This window comes from Gymnoscopelus microlampas (assembly GCF_963454915.1).
Source record: "Gymnoscopelus microlampas genome assembly, chromosome: 3".
Taxonomy (NCBI): Eukaryota; Metazoa; Chordata; class Actinopteri; order Myctophiformes; family Myctophidae; genus Gymnoscopelus; species Gymnoscopelus microlampas.
Window position 1 is genome coordinate 13,518,779 of NC_139940.1, and position 17,705 is coordinate 13,536,483.

The 17,705-nt window shown below is 40.4% G+C and overlaps 2 protein-coding genes across 2 annotated transcripts; one reads left to right on the forward strand and one right to left on the reverse strand.

Moving 5' to 3' along the window:
* Positions 1 to 122: 122 nt before the first annotated feature.
* rbp5 (retinol binding protein 1a, cellular) lies at positions 123 to 5,436 on the forward strand. Its single transcript, XM_084053063.1, has 5 exons — positions 123 to 636; positions 1,317 to 1,501; positions 2,186 to 2,287; positions 4,596 to 4,650; positions 5,357 to 5,436. Exons 1-4 carry the CDS (start codon positions 561 to 563, stop codon positions 4,647 to 4,649), a joined length of 417 nt encoding a protein of 138 aa, XP_083909189.1. The 5' UTR covers positions 123 to 560; the 3' UTR covers position 4,650; positions 5,357 to 5,436.
* Positions 5,437 to 6,974: 1,538 nt separating this feature from the next.
* On the reverse strand, positions 6,975 to 17,191 carry LOC311042114 (tumor necrosis factor receptor superfamily member 5). The gene is made up of 8 exons (XM_084052673.1): positions 16,780 to 17,191; positions 15,048 to 15,173; positions 14,332 to 14,475; positions 13,796 to 13,889; positions 12,623 to 12,699; positions 11,807 to 11,917; positions 9,873 to 10,013; positions 6,975 to 8,276 (listed from the first exon to the last, which is right to left on the reverse strand). Exons 1-8 carry the CDS (start codon positions 16,844 to 16,846, stop codon positions 8,098 to 8,100), a joined length of 939 nt encoding a protein of 312 aa, XP_083908799.1. The 5' UTR covers positions 16,847 to 17,191; the 3' UTR covers positions 6,975 to 8,097.
* Positions 17,192 to 17,705: the final 514 nt, after the last annotated feature.

Sequence of the window (17,705 nt, forward strand, 5' to 3'; positions counted from 1 at the left end):
AATCGCCTTAAGTAAAAAAATGTGAGTGCTTTTTCCAGCACTGCCCCGCCCCTTTCGTTCCTCAGAGAGAGAGAGAGAGAGAGAGAGAGAGAGAGAGAGAGAGAGAGAGAGAGAGATTTGGATTACAGAGCGGTGTTGCACACAAATCCATGTGGGAGAGTCTCCAGGGCAGGGAGGTGTTATAGTTAAATAGATTTAATTTCGTATTGTTTTAAAGGAAAGCGGATCAGATCAGCGCACAATTGCACACTGTGATTTCGCAACAAATCTCTAAGGATTCTGCAAGGAAAGGGAAGGTGGACGCTACGCCACAGAATCCTGCTGCTCGCAACAGTTGTTCAACGTACGTCTCTCTCCCATCTCCACCATCATCATCATCATCATCATCCCAGATCCGGGGTACTGACTGTCCTCAACAGTTGCATAAAGTCAGGTTTATCTCACACAATGCTATTGGTCATCACCCGTGGAATATAGACAAACAGGGTGTTGAGACAGAGAGAGTGGAGAAAAGCAGTAGGTGGCGTTTCGCGTTCTCCCTCCTAACAAAAGGTGATAAAATGTCTAAACCCAATTATTCAGGAACGTTTCACATGGTTTCTCAGGATAATATGGACGGATACCTCGAAGCTTTGGGTAAGCAGATCTGCTTTAGCCGTATTTACATCGCCTGCATGTTTTTTGTCTTTTCCACAGCCTGTTATGTAGTCTGTTTTCAATTACCTTTTCATGTAGCCTACTGAGATCTCTTTTGAGAAACAGCACTAAAACAGTGGTTCTCAAACTTACATTTCATGGTCTCCCCTTAGCTCTGACGGTATACAAAAGGAATCAAATTGGACCCTACCGGGTCCATTTGGTCCCATTTGTATACCGTCAGAGTTCCATACTTGTAAGGGTCAATTTAGACCCCAACTAACCACCTGTAACATATACACTGTAGTCTGTAGCCTTTCATCATTACGGTCTTAATTCGGCTACATGATATTTTCCTTACATCCTATCATATCAAATTGCTTTTAGCCCATGGTTATTGATGTATCCATTTGCAGCCATTTTCATCTGTAATGTCACATCTGCATAATGGCTCAGTCTCCTGACAACTTAGCCTTTAAATGACCCCAATAGACACACACGTTTGAGACATGCACACATACACACTAGGGTGTGCTGCTTCCTTTTGGTGTGTGCACTTCTGTCTCAGATACCCCCACACAATCTATTATGTGTCTGTGTTTTTTTGTTTGTTTGTTTTTTTAAGTGTTAATGCTGATTGTCTCCCCACCCTCCTCTACCTTTTTTTTTTGCTCTGTCAGATATTAATTTTGCTTTGAGGAAAATTGTGTGCTTACTGAAGCCCAGTAAGGAGATTACACATGATGTTGCCTCGGGTTCGATGAAGATCCGCACCCTCACCACCTTCAAGAACTTCCACATGGACTTCAACCTGGGCCAGGAATTTACTGAAGACCTCGGCCCTGTGGATGGACGGAAGTGCCAAGTACGTGTTTGTGTGTGTTTGCATGCATATCTGCATTTGTGAATATGATTTTCCTCTTCTTGAAAGCATACATTGGCTGTTTTGGGCGTGTGTGTTTATAAATTATCCCACTTGTCTTACAAGTTTTCTGTATTTGGATCGGTGCCTTCTCTCCTCCCAGCAGTGGCATGTCTGCGCTATGGGTTACTTATGGGTTACATTACCACACACACGCACACACATTCAGTTGTTAACATCCACTGTGGCATGTTTGAAGATGTGTGTGTGTTTGTGCGTGCATGTGTGTGTGTGCACTTAAGAAATAAATAGCAGAAAGGAAAGGCATGTGCGTGCATGTGTGAATGAAGCAGGTTTTATATAACTCTACTATTGGCCACCACCGTGTTCCAGTAGAAAGATAAAGGCCAGCTTCTGTGTGTGTGTGTGTGTGTGTGTGTGTGTGTGTGTGTGTGTGTGTGTGTGTGTGTGTGTGTGCGCACGCTCACATTTTTTGAATAAAGCAGGTTTTCTATAACTCCAGTCTCCATTTACTACCCCTCATCGTGTGCCAGTACATGAACGCCAGCTTGTGTGTATGTGTGAACGTGCATGCGTATGTGATAACGTGCGTGCGTACACCGATGATTGTGGACTAGTTTACATACCAATGGAACATGTTTTCACACAGTCTCTCTCTGTGTCCAGACAACAGTGGACTGGGAAGGGGACAAACTGCTGTGTATACAGAGAGGAGAGAAGCAGGGACGAGGCTGGACACATTGGCTGGAGGGCAACATGCTGCATTTGGTAAGGAAAGACCAAAGCACCCACTTGTTTTCAGTCTGGATTTATATACTTAAACAATTGAAACAAACAGTCCATTAGTCTCAAGGACGTTTCGGCCATGGACCGTTGTTTAAAAAATAAATCAAGCACACTAAACATTATGTTTTACCTTTGGCTAGAAGCACCCTAACATGAAAAGACACTCAATATTTTATCATTTATCATTATTATTAAGGTTAAGAATTTAAGAAACAAGAATGTGACTCAGTGGTTATCACTGTCACAGCAATAAGGTCCTGTGTTTGAATCAGACTCGGGGACGACTGTGGCCTTTCTTTTTATTCATTCTATATTATTTTGGTTGGAATTTTATGCTTTATTTAGATAGTAGAGTGTACTAGAGAGCGACAATAAACTGAAAACAGAGAGAGGGGAGACATGACGATTGAAACTAGAGTCCTTTCGACTCATAAGGAGCATTATGATCAGTGCACCAGGCACCCCGACGGAGGCCTTTCTGTGTGGAGTTTGCTTGTTCTTCCCTTCATGGGGGTCTCCTCGTACCCAAAGACATGCAGGTTGGGTACATAATGCTTCCAGTGCACTTGACACTGTACAATGGATGTCCAGTGCTCCTAATTGGTTAGGATGATTTAATGGCAGAGGACAAATTCTCTCTCTGTGTGTGTGTGTGTGTGTGTGTGTGTGTGTAAAATGTTCCTGGCCAAAAAACACTCATTAAAAGTGTTTTAATTGTTAGTAAGAGGCAGTGATGTTGGGCGTATTTTTCAACAATGTTCTCCTACACAATAACACAAATAATCAGCAGTGCTCAGGTGTACAAAGGACTTATTGTTTATGGCAAACTGGTGGGGATGGGAGGCGGGGGGGGGGGATGTTGAGACTGAGCTGAACCAGATGGAACCAGGAAAGAAAGAAAGGGAGGGGGATGGTTGAAATAATAGACATGATTTGGTATGCAAATCCGATTGGGTACGGAAGTTATTCTTTGGCTCACTTTGTCAAGCTCTTATCTGCTTTAATGTGTGTGTGGTCTACTCTATGGGCGGCTTCTGGCTAGACATCTTTCAGGAGCCGTGTGTTTAGTGCACATAAACACAAGAAAGGAGTGGTACCAAACCAACGGGGCAAAAATACTAATCAATTAAAACTTTTATGCAATTCAAATGAACTGAAAAACGTAACACAGTGCTCAGTTAAAGGACCATACCAGTGGTCTGACATGTTGAGCTTATTGACTACGACTCGCTGTATACTTTACATTACTACCGACCTTACCACAGACCATTTTCCTAATTAATTATCAGTCAGTGCTTGAGATGATTGATTGATTGAATATTTTATTAGACAGAAATGTAAAAACAGCAAGAGTACAGTCCAACACTTTGACTAAAAGGAACACCAAAAAAGTCCTTGCGGTCTTGTTACCTTGTTTCCATTGGGGTCCTTGGTATTCAACTCATCAACATAAAATAGCACCACACATTCAATATTCATCACAAATATAAAACATTATATGTACAGTGTAGAAAAAATACTATAAATATACCTATAAATAGATAGGTAATGCTATACATTAAACATAACTGTGCGGTTGTCCTTTGTCAAAGTTACGTTATTATTGCGTTTAAATTTCTTTTAAAACACAGCTTGATTCAACAAAGCATCATTTGAGAAAACAAGAAAAATGTCTGACTTTTTAGCTGCACATTTTTGTTAGCTAACATTGACTTAGTTATTCGGGTAAGCACAGTATTATTTTAATGACTTTGGAGAAAAGAAATGTATGTATGTATAATGTATGTCTTTTGTATGGACAATAATGTGTTTTAGAGTGACCACTCCACTAACAACCATGGTTGTTAACTTGTTTTACTCAACAGCTCTTGCGTTATTTTTCTGCTAATACCTCGATTGCAAAGGGCAAAGGGGGGGAGAACAATGTGTTGTTGTTCAAATCCAAAGGGGAATTTGGAAAGAAATGCCAGTGAGGATCAGGCATTAATGGGTGGATTTCAATTAGTTACACAAGCAGGGAGGTGATGAGTAGGGGGTGAGAGAGGCGGCCAGGACTGCAGGGTCAAAGTTCAGGGAGAAGAAGTGTGAGCCAAAGGGGGAAAAGAAGAGGGGTTCGTGTTTTGGACACAGGCCCAGGCTTTATTTAATTCTTCTTTGATGTGTCAAACTGTCTCAAGCTATGCTCTTTCTCCATTTTCTCCCTCCCTCTCTCCTTCCCATCATCCCTTCTTTTCTCTGCCTCAACTGCCCTCTCCATGACCCCCCCCCCTCCACCACCCACCCTCTGCAGGAGATGCGAGTTGGAAGTGTGGTTGCTAAGCAAGTCTTCAAGAAGGCTGAATGAAGTAATTTGGAATGGGGATATACTCAATACCTTAAGCTCCTAATTCTTCATAGAATAGTAGAGTTCTGTAGTTTTTTTTTCTTTGTTTTATTCTTATAATCGAATATGTTTTGAGTAATTGCTCAAATTAAAGAATTGAAATTGATGGATAGAAAGGCTTTTACATCAAAAGTCTAATTTCATTCATGTGCATTTTACTACAATACAAAGTACATGTGCCGTATAACTTTCATCTGTTTGATAAACAGAAAATAGAGGACAAAAACCCTTGCAATTTTAAAATATCTTAATGAAGGAACATTTTGGTCTCCTGGGCTTATTCAAATATGACAAAGTTCCAAAACCAAAATTGTTTATGTCCTTATTCAAATATTTGAATTGCAAGGAGTGCACAGGAGTTTTTTAGTCCATGTTTTGTACAGTCCCCGGCCACCCATGTCCTGTGCATTTACTGTACCAACGGCTGTGCAAAGGACTTAACTATGTATGATTTATGGTAAGAGAAGTGACAAGGTTGGAGAAATTGGTACGGAGCAGAGTGAACTTCCTCATATTGCACTATCATAGTTGACTGTGTTACAAAATCATTCATCTGTTGTGCTCGATTGCAGGTTGCGTTATTAAATGCATATCATGCTCCAAACTCCAAACTGTCATTTGCTGGGTAATTGATTCCCAATTTCTTTATTCCCACTTTCCAACACTAGAGTCTAAGCAATTATGGGGCAAATACTGGTGCGCTAGAGCAGTGGCTCCAAAACTGTCTGCTGGGAGACAAGTCCAGGTGTGACAACCACACATACAGTATTGCAAATATATATATACATTTATACAAAAATGTACTATATCAAGACTTTGTTCACAATCATTTCCCAATACAGAGGCAAATTATACACCCTAAAATAGAATTTATATTTGAACCACCTTTCAACCTGGCATCCCTACTTGGACATTAAAGGTGAACATTTTAATTTTTAACTCTAGCTCTACAAACTCACAATGCATCGAAATGCATTTTGAGCTTGTAGATCTGCTGTTTTCACTATGAATACAGGGTTGCCTTTTTATGTTTGACTGTCCCATTGGTGTGCCTTGGACACAAAAGGTTTAAAAACCACTGAGCTAGAGTCTTGCTCCTTGATTTGTGACCCACCTAAGCTGTAGCCTGGCATGGCCAAACAAATATCACTGCAATTTATGTACAGGCTGCCTAAACTGTACTGTGCTGATTGACAGTAATGTCCAATCCATGTGTAAGCTTCATCTTCCACTGCTCATAGGTTTCTGTTCAGAAACTCAACCGAAAAATCCTTTTGTACTGTCCATCACTGACATCTCCATCAATCCAAAGTCAGAGCTTTACAGGCACTTCAGCAATATGTAGGGTATTGCCATGTTTTTCACTAAGGGGTTCCTTGCTCCTCTTAAGTAATGTCTTAGACCATTAAAACTCATTGAGTGCCAGAATTATTTCAGAATTAATTCTGAAAAGTGCCAGAGTTTTTTTCACAGAAAACAAAAATTGCTTAGGAAGCGAGATACAGCCTTTTTCAGTTCTAAGTTAAACAAGGAGTGGATGGAGCTGCACATCTTCAGATGATGATATCTTGGGTTCTGAACATGTTTTTCACTATTTTTTCAAAAACACGTGAAACACGTTAATGCCACCCAGCGCCATAGCGGTAAAAACACGTGAAACACGTTAATGGCACTCAGTGAGTTAAGACCTGAGGCCGATGACATTTTTTTTCCTGAAATCCTAACGCTTTAAAAAATACATATATATTCAAAGATTTGCACAAATCTTCACGATATTACAAAAATAGCAGATCTACAAGCTCGTAGCGCGGCACTTGGTGCCACGCTATGAGCTTGTAGATCTGCTATTTTTGAATAGCCTAAAGAAATCTAAAAATGACGGTCTTAATGGGTTAAATAACACATTGCTTGAAATTCACTGTTGAACAGGTGAACTAAGAACCTATAAAATCTCCTCTAGCAGCCCCTAGATTTGTGAAGCCCCTGTGATTTACATGAAATGTTGGTGCTTTTGCAATCTGAGAACCCAGGTAAAAAAAAAAGGAAAAACAGCGCCCTCTGCTCTTTTTTACTTTTGCATTCAGCTGCAGAGCTGTGAATCTGTCTAGAGAGATTAGTGCTTTTGTGCTAGATGAAGGAAAGGCCATGGATATGGCCATGGATATGGCCTTTCCTTCATCTAGCACAAAAGCACTAATCTCTCTAGACAGATTCACAGCTCTGCAGCTGTGAATCAGTATCCACCTGAACAGAGGTCAACAAAATCAGTATCCACCTGAACAGAGGTCAAAATTGAATACTTTATTTGTCAGAAATGTAAACAGCACGAGGTACAGTCAGACATTTAGGCTAATAGGATAACACTATCATCATTAGAGCCCTGCCTCCAGCAGGGCTAAAGGTATATGGGTTATTTAATACTCTTTAAAGATGTGGTAGGAAAATGTATTAACACAAATTACTTTGTTTATGAGTTTCAATTTACTGTCGGCAAACTTTTAAAGCAGGTGTCACTTATTTTATTACATTATTATTATATTACATTCCAACAATGTACTCTCTACATACACTGTTGAGTCTTGCACATACAGCACTGGTTCATGACATGATCGATGGGCTCTTGCTTCAAATGTTAAAAGCCACAAGTAGAAAGCACCATGACAAATATATGATGAGTAGATGACCCAATGAATCAAATACTGTAATTCTCTTCAGATCTCACAGGTATTAAAAATAAACATTCTATAATGTTTTTCTGCTTTTAGAGATGTATTAAATAAGTGGATGCTGGGGAAAATGCAGTCAATCTTGCATGGAGTGAGTGGCCCTCCCACCCACTGTCTTGCAAAATCTCAAACTTTATTGCTTGACATTTCAGCAAATAGACGTTCATCAGAGTGACTCCTTTTAAAGGGGATTGCCATTCTGGGACTTTGTAGAAAAGTTGCTTACCTACAGAGAAAAATGAGGTCACAGCCAGCTCTCTACATATTGTCAGTCCAGACATAAAGCACATACTGCACATGATGATCCAGCTTCATGCTTTACAAAGGACTTCAACCGAGGTAAAATAGTGTGGGTGACTGATCAAAAGACAATAATCCACTACAAAAATCTGTTGGTTTCTCCATAGTTTGGTTCGTAGGAGTCCAGAGGTGATGAAATTGTTCTTCAAAGCTGAGTGAGTTTAGAAGTATGCATCATTATGATTTATATCTATAAAATGCATTCCTACTGCTGATGCTACTGTATTTCTGTGTAGAAATGGCTGTGGCCAGCCACATGGTGCCTCCAAACAGGTAAATGCTCCATCGTTTACTACTGAGCCACGTTCTAGGCCTATTTAGTTATATCCATTTGATATAGATTCTATGTACAAGTATATAAATAAAAACGAATAAGCTGTCCATTATGTTCCACCCCACTCGTCCTCCTGTGGCTCTGAAGGTGTCCAGAGGGAGTTGCTCGTGTAATTGCTGTCATTTCTATTGATGTGATTGGATGGCACATAAAGGTCTGAAGTTATCAGCGGTGTTTTGATGAGGCCATTCTCGACGTCTAGGGTGCAGGGATTGACCACGGATTCACCTGTGGAGGATCAGAAAATCAATAATGAAATCAATCACTTGTTGGTGCTTCGGCCTCCTACTTAAGCCCATTTAGACCTGAGGCCAGTTCTGTAAGAGCTTTATCTAAATGGCTAAACCGTAATATTCATCATGACCACCCCTCACCTTAATGCTACTATATAATCACATAAAGTGCATTATGAGTGACACGATTATGCTAGAAATGGAATAGAGTGAAAGCATTTATTCACAACAGACCCAAGTGTAAAGGCCCTACTAGCAGCTGCTAGAGGCTGTACTATTATACTATTGCACATATGTACATTTTGGCTGAGGGATGAATCGGTAGGGTTCATCCTGCAATCTGAATTAGATTATGAGATGAGATGTTTTGTGTGCAAAATTGACATTGTAGCCAGAGGGTGGCGCTAGAGGGAAGGTCAAATAGTGGGGGTCCACCCTCCATACTGCGCTCAGCAGGTTTATGGCAATCGATTAGATAACTTATCTTGGGTAAAGAGTACATTTTGACATAGGGGTGGTGCTGGAGCAGTGGTTTTCAAAGGGGGGTCCTAACCCAGGGGGTTTAAATTGACTGTTACATGTCTGAAACTGAAAGTTAAAAAGTTAAAATGAAAAGGTTTGGGAACCACTAGAGGAAAGTCCACATGGTCTCCAAAATCAGTGGTATTTATCTGTATGAAGCACATGTATGCATAGAGCAAGTTTCATTGCAATCTGCCCATTAGACTTTGAGATTTCTTGTGTGTACCATAAGTAGAAATGTAGGCCTATGGTTGGCACTGGAGGAAATATCATTGGGTTCCCAAAATCAATAGGGTCATCCTCCAGGATCATGGATGCACTCAGCAAGTGTGCCAATCTGCACTTTAGATATGGACATATATTTTATGCAATTGGCCATTTTGGCCTAGTAGTGGTGCTAGAGGAAAGGCCATGATGACACTCTAATCAGTAGGGCCATCATCTGCGGAGCATGAAGGTGCACAGCAAATTCCATTCCAATCCAGCCAGTAGTTTCCTTGTATATAAATACATCTAGACTAGCAATACAGTGCTGAGTACTGTTTGATTTTACAGTAAATGCTCAAAATGGCTGAGGCAGTAATTGTAATGGTGTCTGTTGCAGATTATTGGGAATATCTTTTGGGGTGAAGAATGTTGACATGAGGTTACATAGTCTGTATGTCCATGGGATGGCTGCTGTCACTCATCGTTCTGTATGTCTATTGCGTACTTTTGTGATTTAATTCAACATTATCTTATTTTCCAACCACTATCACTGGGCATTGTGTGAAGTGCATGTAGGTGTGCCATAGGTATGGGGGCCACTCCGCAATGACTCTATATACACTGTTTCATCGTCAAATCACAAGGCCATGAAACGTAATTTAATTGCTCTCTCACTCAATATCTGACATGGGGTGCAATTTGGTATCAAAGGTCAAGAAGGACAATGATTGATTGCTCTACAACTATCATAGAAGGGTGAGATCGATTGCATTTGAAAGCTTGACTTCAGTCATTTCACCTGCATTGTTTCCTAGAAGATGACGTAAAGATACTACTTTTCTCTCTGTTCATAGATTATTACCTGAGTCATAGAGCGGCAGCTCACAGGATTTCACGTCACAGCTCTCTTGACAGTGGCCGATCCATTCTGTGGCAGGTAAGGACAGTTCCACTGGGTAGACATGAGCTACAGGCACCGGTTGCACTGGAACACTGGGGATGTCTGTCAGACACAGAAGACACCAGACTGGGTGAAAAACAGGATATTGTACTGAGAGTGGACAGCCTTCTACCCTATGTATTCATCCTAGATTTTCTAGTATACTGTATAGAAGTTAGAGGCAGTATTCTGTAACTGAAAAGTTGCAGGATGGTCATCAGTTTTAGTTTCAAGTAATGATGATGCTAGATAACGCCACATTGTTTCCGACAGCTGACAGCTGTAGTAGCTAGGTTAAAGATATAAAATAGTAAATAAGGCTGAGTGATACTTTTATAGACATGGGACTGAGTGCCGTTATTGGCACTCATTGGACTGCCCCTGAGCCAATCAAAATGTGAGGTCGGAACTAAACAGTGGTATGTATAATGAGGGTCCAATAACAGTCACGTTTCCTGTTGAAGTGTCCAACACACTGAATAAGAGTGTCAGTTAAAAATACCTAAAAGTTCAATGTTGCTCCATGAAACACTGTCATTCCCACAGGACACTACTCATCAGACAAATTTAGGTTTTGACCACTTAAACCCTATATATTTAGTTGACCACATGACTGGGGTCCCCCAGGGCTCTATACTTGGTCCACTCCTTTTTTCTGACTACACCAAATCTCTATCGCTGTCAATTTGGTACGTTGTGAGCATCTATCTATTTTCACCAAATGTTTGCCCCCAGAATAGGGACTATGGGGTTTGTGTGGCTAATGAACCAAGATGACTGCCACTGAACCCACTGGACTTTTTCTTTGCCAAATGTAAATTCCAGACCCAAAAATGTAGGCCATTTTCCTGCAAATGTCGTCAATCAGACGCATTTCAACACAATGTATGAGGTGGCAACCTCTGATGAATGTGTTACGATGTCAAGAATACAGTAAGTTCGTCAGACTACCTATCAAAAAGGATGTGGTTTCTCCCCTCAGTTTCTCACACAGCTAATGAAGCAGCTTCTCATACGCAGCTAACGAAGCAGTCTGTCGCGTCATGTCCTGTACCATTGTGTTCTCTAATTTAACTCTTGGAGCAATGAGCAGCGTGACATTGCATGGTACAATAGATGTCTTTTAAATGGAGAAGTATTGTTAAATGAAAGTATTGTTTGGTAGGGTGAAGTTTGTATGTTAAATAATGATAATAATTCTGGATATAGGACACTGTTTCAGCAGTGATGACCCACACATTGCATTGTGTGGTACTGTGGACATTTTAAGCAATTTGTGCATGGACTGATCAGTACATTTCTGAATGTAAGAAGTTATTGAAAGTAATAGTATTCGTGCTGGTTGAAGCAATGTTCTCAGAAACAAGGAAGCGCTGTAGAAGCTGTAGATGAGTAGATAAGATCATTTAAGCGGATATTACACACATCACCTTTCACATCACTCCGAGCACTCTGCTTGTCAGTATCCTGTACCTAACTACACTGAGCATGAGTGAACTGCACACCCCATGTATTTATTATCACACCCCAAAAATGAATTCCTTTGAATTCAGCTCAGCAGCTGAGCGATTACACTTCACCTAACATGTTTTGTGTTGCATTGCTGTGAAGAAAATGGTGGGAAGTCCCTTACCCTCAATTTCTGTGACTTCAAAGCACTGATTTCTGACTTTCACGCCCTCAAACGCGTAGTATACCATCACTGCACGGGGATGCCTGAGACCTATTTAAATATTCATAACCCTCTTCGTGGCAGCCTTTTGATATTTACTGTGCAAGACAGTACACCACACGCAAGTCGCAAGAGCCACAAAGACATCCGGTCTACACCGGCAGAATTACTGTAAACACAATACCTGCTCTGAATGATCTGCGTCTTGATCGCCAACATATGATGGCAAGAAGGATAATGAGGCATGTCAATACTAGTCCTGACCATAGGCCTGCGGGTAACATCCATGAGCACTCTGAGAGAGAGACAGAGAGAGAGAGAGAAACGGAGAGTGAAAGAATGAGACTTTTCCACAATAAGTTGAATTTAGAATTTCTGAAACTCTTATCTTTCCGCACACCTGAGCAAGTTTCTATTGAGCCTGTATGACTAATATACACAAAGCTTTTCTACGTAGTTAACCCACCTAACCTACCCAACCCTAACCCACTATTTCGTTTCTGTTGGGTGGAAACCCATTATGTCAAAAACAGCAACAGTGGCAGATCTAGAGGCAAAAAGAAGATTGGCACTTCGTGACACGTTTCGAGCTTGCAGATCTGCTACTTTTGATGCTTTTGTGTGACGCTGTAGTATGATCAAGTAGGGCATTAATTTACGAAAAAACACAAAGTTAGAATATGGAGATTGTGAGGATGATCATTCTTAACACCACAACGTTTTCTTATGTTTTCTTATTTCTTATTTTGGGTTTATTCATAATTTAAGGTCTTTTAGCTTGAAAAAGTCACAATAAAGGTAAAAATGAATCAATGAACCAAGATATATTGCATACCAAGACATGCTGCTGCCGGCAGGATTTGTACCCTTGGGTACATTTGATTTCAAACTAGAATAAAGTGACTGATTAAAAGGTCAGAAATAACACACTAGACACCTTCCCTAACTAACCAACAACTGAGAAACACTTGCCCAGATTGTCTTAAATATTGAGACTTACGAACTATGAAGGGCCCACACACAGTATCAATTCTCTGGGTTCCAGGAGTTTTCTCTTCCCTGCCCAAGGCTTCACACCTGAAAGGGAAAATATGATCCGCACATAATGTAATTGTTTGTAAGGTTAGTATAGCTTAATAGTTATTATAAAGCATAGATTTTAGTTTCTAGCTTGCATACATAAGTGAAACTTGACGTGTGTATCACTGAGGGCCCAAGGAGGGAGTGATGTGCCAAGTGGGAAGTGGGTCTGATAAAGGGTACTGCACTAAGTTCTCAGTTCACAGGTACAACAGGCACTCTGACAATGGGTACGTTGTTATGTCAAATAAATCTAAATCAAAAGACTGTGTATGGAATGCTGGAGGGTTTCAATTTTAACGCCAGCCAATCAGATAGTTGAATGCCTGGAGAGGGATTGCTCTACGATTGGTTTTGTTTGTTAAGCCAACCAATGCAAAAAGAAAATCAGCTAGTGCTGGTGGGGCTAAATGAGGCTCAAAGCAATAGGAATACAATTACTCATTTGTGCTGGTGAGAGGAAAAGAAAACCTCAATGACATATAGTAAATAGGACAGCATCAATGCAAACGGTTACTTTACTGTACTAACTACAGGTATATAATACACAATATATAGGCTACTGTAATGTAGCTTAGGATGACAAACTAAACAAAAGGGGCCTGTAATCATAGAATATAAAGAGATGAATTCATACAGTATGTGAAAAAGAGTGAAAACACTATCTGTTTTGTGGAAAGTTTGTATTGTTTGTATCATCGAATATCTCTAAATCACACAGAATCCACACTGAACAATTTTTGTGTATCAATGACTTGGAGTTTGTTATGGCCCTGCAAAATGACTCTGTATAAATACATGTCACTTTTGGAACAAAGCTCTTCAGAGTTTGATATTAACAACTTAAACCCAGATGCCCATGGTCCCTTAGGGCTCTACTAGGTCTGCTAATATTTCCCTGTACACTAAATCTCTTTGCCGAAAATAGCAGATCTACAAGCTCACAGCGCGTTGCAACACAATGCGCTGTGAGCTAGTAGATCTGCTCTTTCCACTGAATATTAGCCCGAGAATAGGGATGCTAGGGCTCAAGCAAGTGGTGTTAACATTTCAAAAGAGTAGTGGTATAGTAATAGTTGAAACTTATACTCACTTGGTGTGTATTTGACAAGGTGTGAAATAATCTGAAACATTGTTGAAGGTCCCTTCTGGACACGGAGCACAGACTGTATCATTTGTCCGAGTGGCTGGCAGAAGGGGAAAAAAAGGTTTATTTACAGAAGACCACTGTTTCTCAACCCTTATGATTTCAAGAACCCACAGGTTGATTAGTATTTAGGCCACGGACCCCAATTGAAAATGAATTACTAGGCGCGTCAATTGCTCCCCGTCTCAAAAGCACTTTCCACTTGTTTTTATGTTTAACTTTTTTAAACTTTAAATTTGAATTCTGAAAGACAAGGGCGGTCAGATTGGGCTGAGACTTTTCCCAAATATGGATATGGCTGACATCACAGTACTGACGTCATAGTACTGACACGTCATAGACGAGTGATGTCATAGACTGGCCACATGAACTCATTATTGGACCCTGTCTTGTTTTTTTCCCAATTACTTCCTCTTGAGACAGAGACAATATAATACTACAGACCTTTAACTCATTGTGCAACATACAGTATATGAACGAACCATTAGACTTGACCCCATGTGCCTCAGGGCAGCTGGTGATGGATTGGCAGCTTTCACAACTATCATTAGTGCAGTAGAAGCCAGACTCACAGCCACACACCGTGTCCTTGTTCGTCGTGCATTGCACTTCTATCCTCTGGTTCACTGAGGGAGAGATGTAAGCAGCACAAACAAGACAATGATCAGTAAGCTATGTAGTGGGGAAAAAAAGTAACAAATTGAACTTCACTTTATTGTCTTAGGCGAGCATTTGGCCATAATGCTCACTCTACACGTTGTGCACATAAGACACATCATTCCATTTTACTATTTTATAGTGAAAATGTTTGTCACAGTTCAGATAAATCTGAAATGACCTACTCTGTTACGAGGTAGTTCCTTCTCTGTTTGAGTTCTTACTGGATATAGTTGACAATACTGAAACATTGCCAAGCTAGGGTGGGATCATGAACACAGAATAAGAGAACAATACCATAGGAAGGAATTGTGTGTGTGTGTGTGCGTGTGCGTGTGCGTGTGCGTGTGCGTGTGCGTGTGCGTGTGCGCGTGCGCGTGTGTGCGTGTGCGTGTGCGTGTGTGTGTGTGTGTGAGAGACGTGTGAGAGACGTGTGAGACGTGTGTGAGACGTGTGTGTGTGTGTGTGTGTGAGACGTGTGTGTGTGTGTGTGTGAGACGTGTGTTCATATGTAAGGAAAAAGTGGGTATATGTGACTTACTGGCTTTGCAGGCTTTACACTTTAGACATTGATTCAAATGATTCTTTGTTGACGTGTATGAACCAGACGGACATTCACTACAGCTGTTGTCGTGAGATCCTTCACATTGTCTGCTGACGTGCTTTCCTGGCATTGGGGTCACAGAGAGAGGTTGAATGAGAGATCAGTTTGGATAAATGACTTCATGAGGGAATTTAGTCCATGTAGAATATTGTCTTTCTGCCTTTATTTGATTCATTTTGAGGAGTTATTTTACCCCAAGTGTATTTTTAATTTAACCTCTAATAAAGCTACAATCCGGGACTTATTTAAATGAATCAATCTGTATGGTAGAGTATGTTAAAGTGATGTTTTTGTAAAATAAGTGTTAAATAGCTCTATAATAGGATAAAAGTGAATGTTTAAGACTTTGAGTAGGCCTATTGTGTTCAGCAACAGAGGTCTCCTCAACTCTCCAGCTCTGTAGTAAACCAATTCTATCCAATCAGGACAGAGAACTGGTACAGGTACAGAATAATACAGAATAAATTATGAAACGAACAAAAAAGTACACGAAAAATTGGAACTGGAACGCTATAGAATTTAAGCTGATAAATTATCTTTTTTGAAAGTTATTTTTGGGGGTTTTATTTATTTATTTCATGTTTTGTTTTTAGGTACAGTGGAAAGAGATGGAAAATGCGGAGAAAGAGTAGAAGAGTGACATGCAGCTACTGTAAATGGTCCGGCTGGCTGCAAATTGAACTGGGTACCTGCTGTGAATTATTAGAGCCCATGTGCTACACTACCCTAACCACTCAGATGTCAGGTCACCCCACTGATGAATGTTTTTATGGGGTGCCAATTGGATAACATAGGGATCTGAAAATGTATTATTTGTTTGCTAAAGAGATGGAGAGACAGTGATACTCTTGTTACTTTAACAAAAACATATCACTTACAATATAATTAATATACAGTACACACATCTGAGGTGGTCTCCATACTCAAATTTAGACCCTGGTGTCTGGTAGGACACCAACTGGTTGGCAATGTCAATAAAGTTGTTTGAAGCAGAAGCCACAACAGATTGGACACTATGCACCTCCATCTTTATTTTAATTCGGGCATCATTGCCCCCATCGGGAGAATGAGACAACAGACATAAAAATGATCGATTATAGCTTTAATGATTAATTGATGACTGTGTGTGTATTTTATAATTATGCCACCACATTGTCACTTGTCTCACGTTTCTTATGTAACCAAAGTAAAGTAAACAGATAATTTCAACTGAAGTTGGCCACGTATTCATGTATTTGTCATGATACAGAATAGTTAGAGTGATGAATTTATTTGAATACTGTATATCTCTACTGAACTAATTTCCTCACTGTCTGACTGTGGCTGAATATCTGACAGTCAGATACAGTAAGTCACTTACTGTATTCACTTAATGCTTTTTTTTGTTCTAAGAAAACAACTAACTGACCAGTTTTAACATGAATTATTAGTTTAGAAATAGGCCAGACTAAAGGTGTTTCTTCCATTAAGATCAACTCTGCTTTTCAGCTTAATCTATTTGTTGGTTTGAGAAATACAGAAGAAAGTAGCTATACTGTAGCCTACATACCACTCAGTTTGCAGTGCCGAGTTTAACAGTACAACTGTACCACTGTACTAACCTGTTTAACAGTACAACTGTACCACTGTACTAACCTGTTTAACAGTACAACTGTACCACTGTACTAACCTGCGGAACACTGCTCACAGCATCTCGTCCCATCTTTGGAGGGGTATTGTCCATCTCCGCACGACATCTCCTATCCTTGTGTGTGAAATCTTTAAGGTTTAGAAGATGATGGTGGTCTCTGTATACTCCCTTTGAATAAACCACTGGATGTGCTGTACCATAGATGTTAAACTTGTCCTGCTTTTGGTATCAACGGTCCTTACTGTTACTTTAACTGTTGGTTTTAAATCTCCCTTTGTCTTCTTTGTTTTTGTGTCTCGCTTGTCTCTCTTCCAGCAGTTGTTGGCTGCTTGTATCCCTCTATTCTCTCTGAGACGAAATACGCTCCACCTCACCTCTTGTCTTTTCTTCTCCCACACAATGGAAAACCCGGTGATACCTCATTTGCCGTTTTCTCTCTCTCCCCCCTCTCTTTTCCTCCACTCTCTCAACTTGTCATCCCCTCTCGCTCTCTCGCTTTCTCTTCCCCTCCCTTGCTCCCTCCCTCCCTGCCTATCTCTGTTTCTGTCTCTCTTTCCCTCTCACTTTCTCCCTCTCTTTCCTTCTATCTCTCTAGTCTCCCACCTCTCAGTTCAATTGAACTGCATTCAGATAGACAGTTTATTTATTTGTCCTAAATTATTTCCCCAGTAGGTGCTTAGATAACACATACTGTAACAGTATGACATACGTATTTGTACAGAACAGGTTTACATGGGACACTTAATTACAGAGGTCACACGATGACTGTGAATGTGACATGGATAACATTGCTTAAGTGTATAAGTACCAAGGGAGACCTTAAGATAAAAGGACAAACTATTTAAAAAGCAGCCTGTATTTATGTATGTCTTTGTCTTACTTCCTCTGCCTCTCTCTGTCTCTGTCTCTCTCTCTCATTCTCTCTCTCTCTCTCTGTTTCCTTCCGGCCCCGTCTCTTGGGTGAC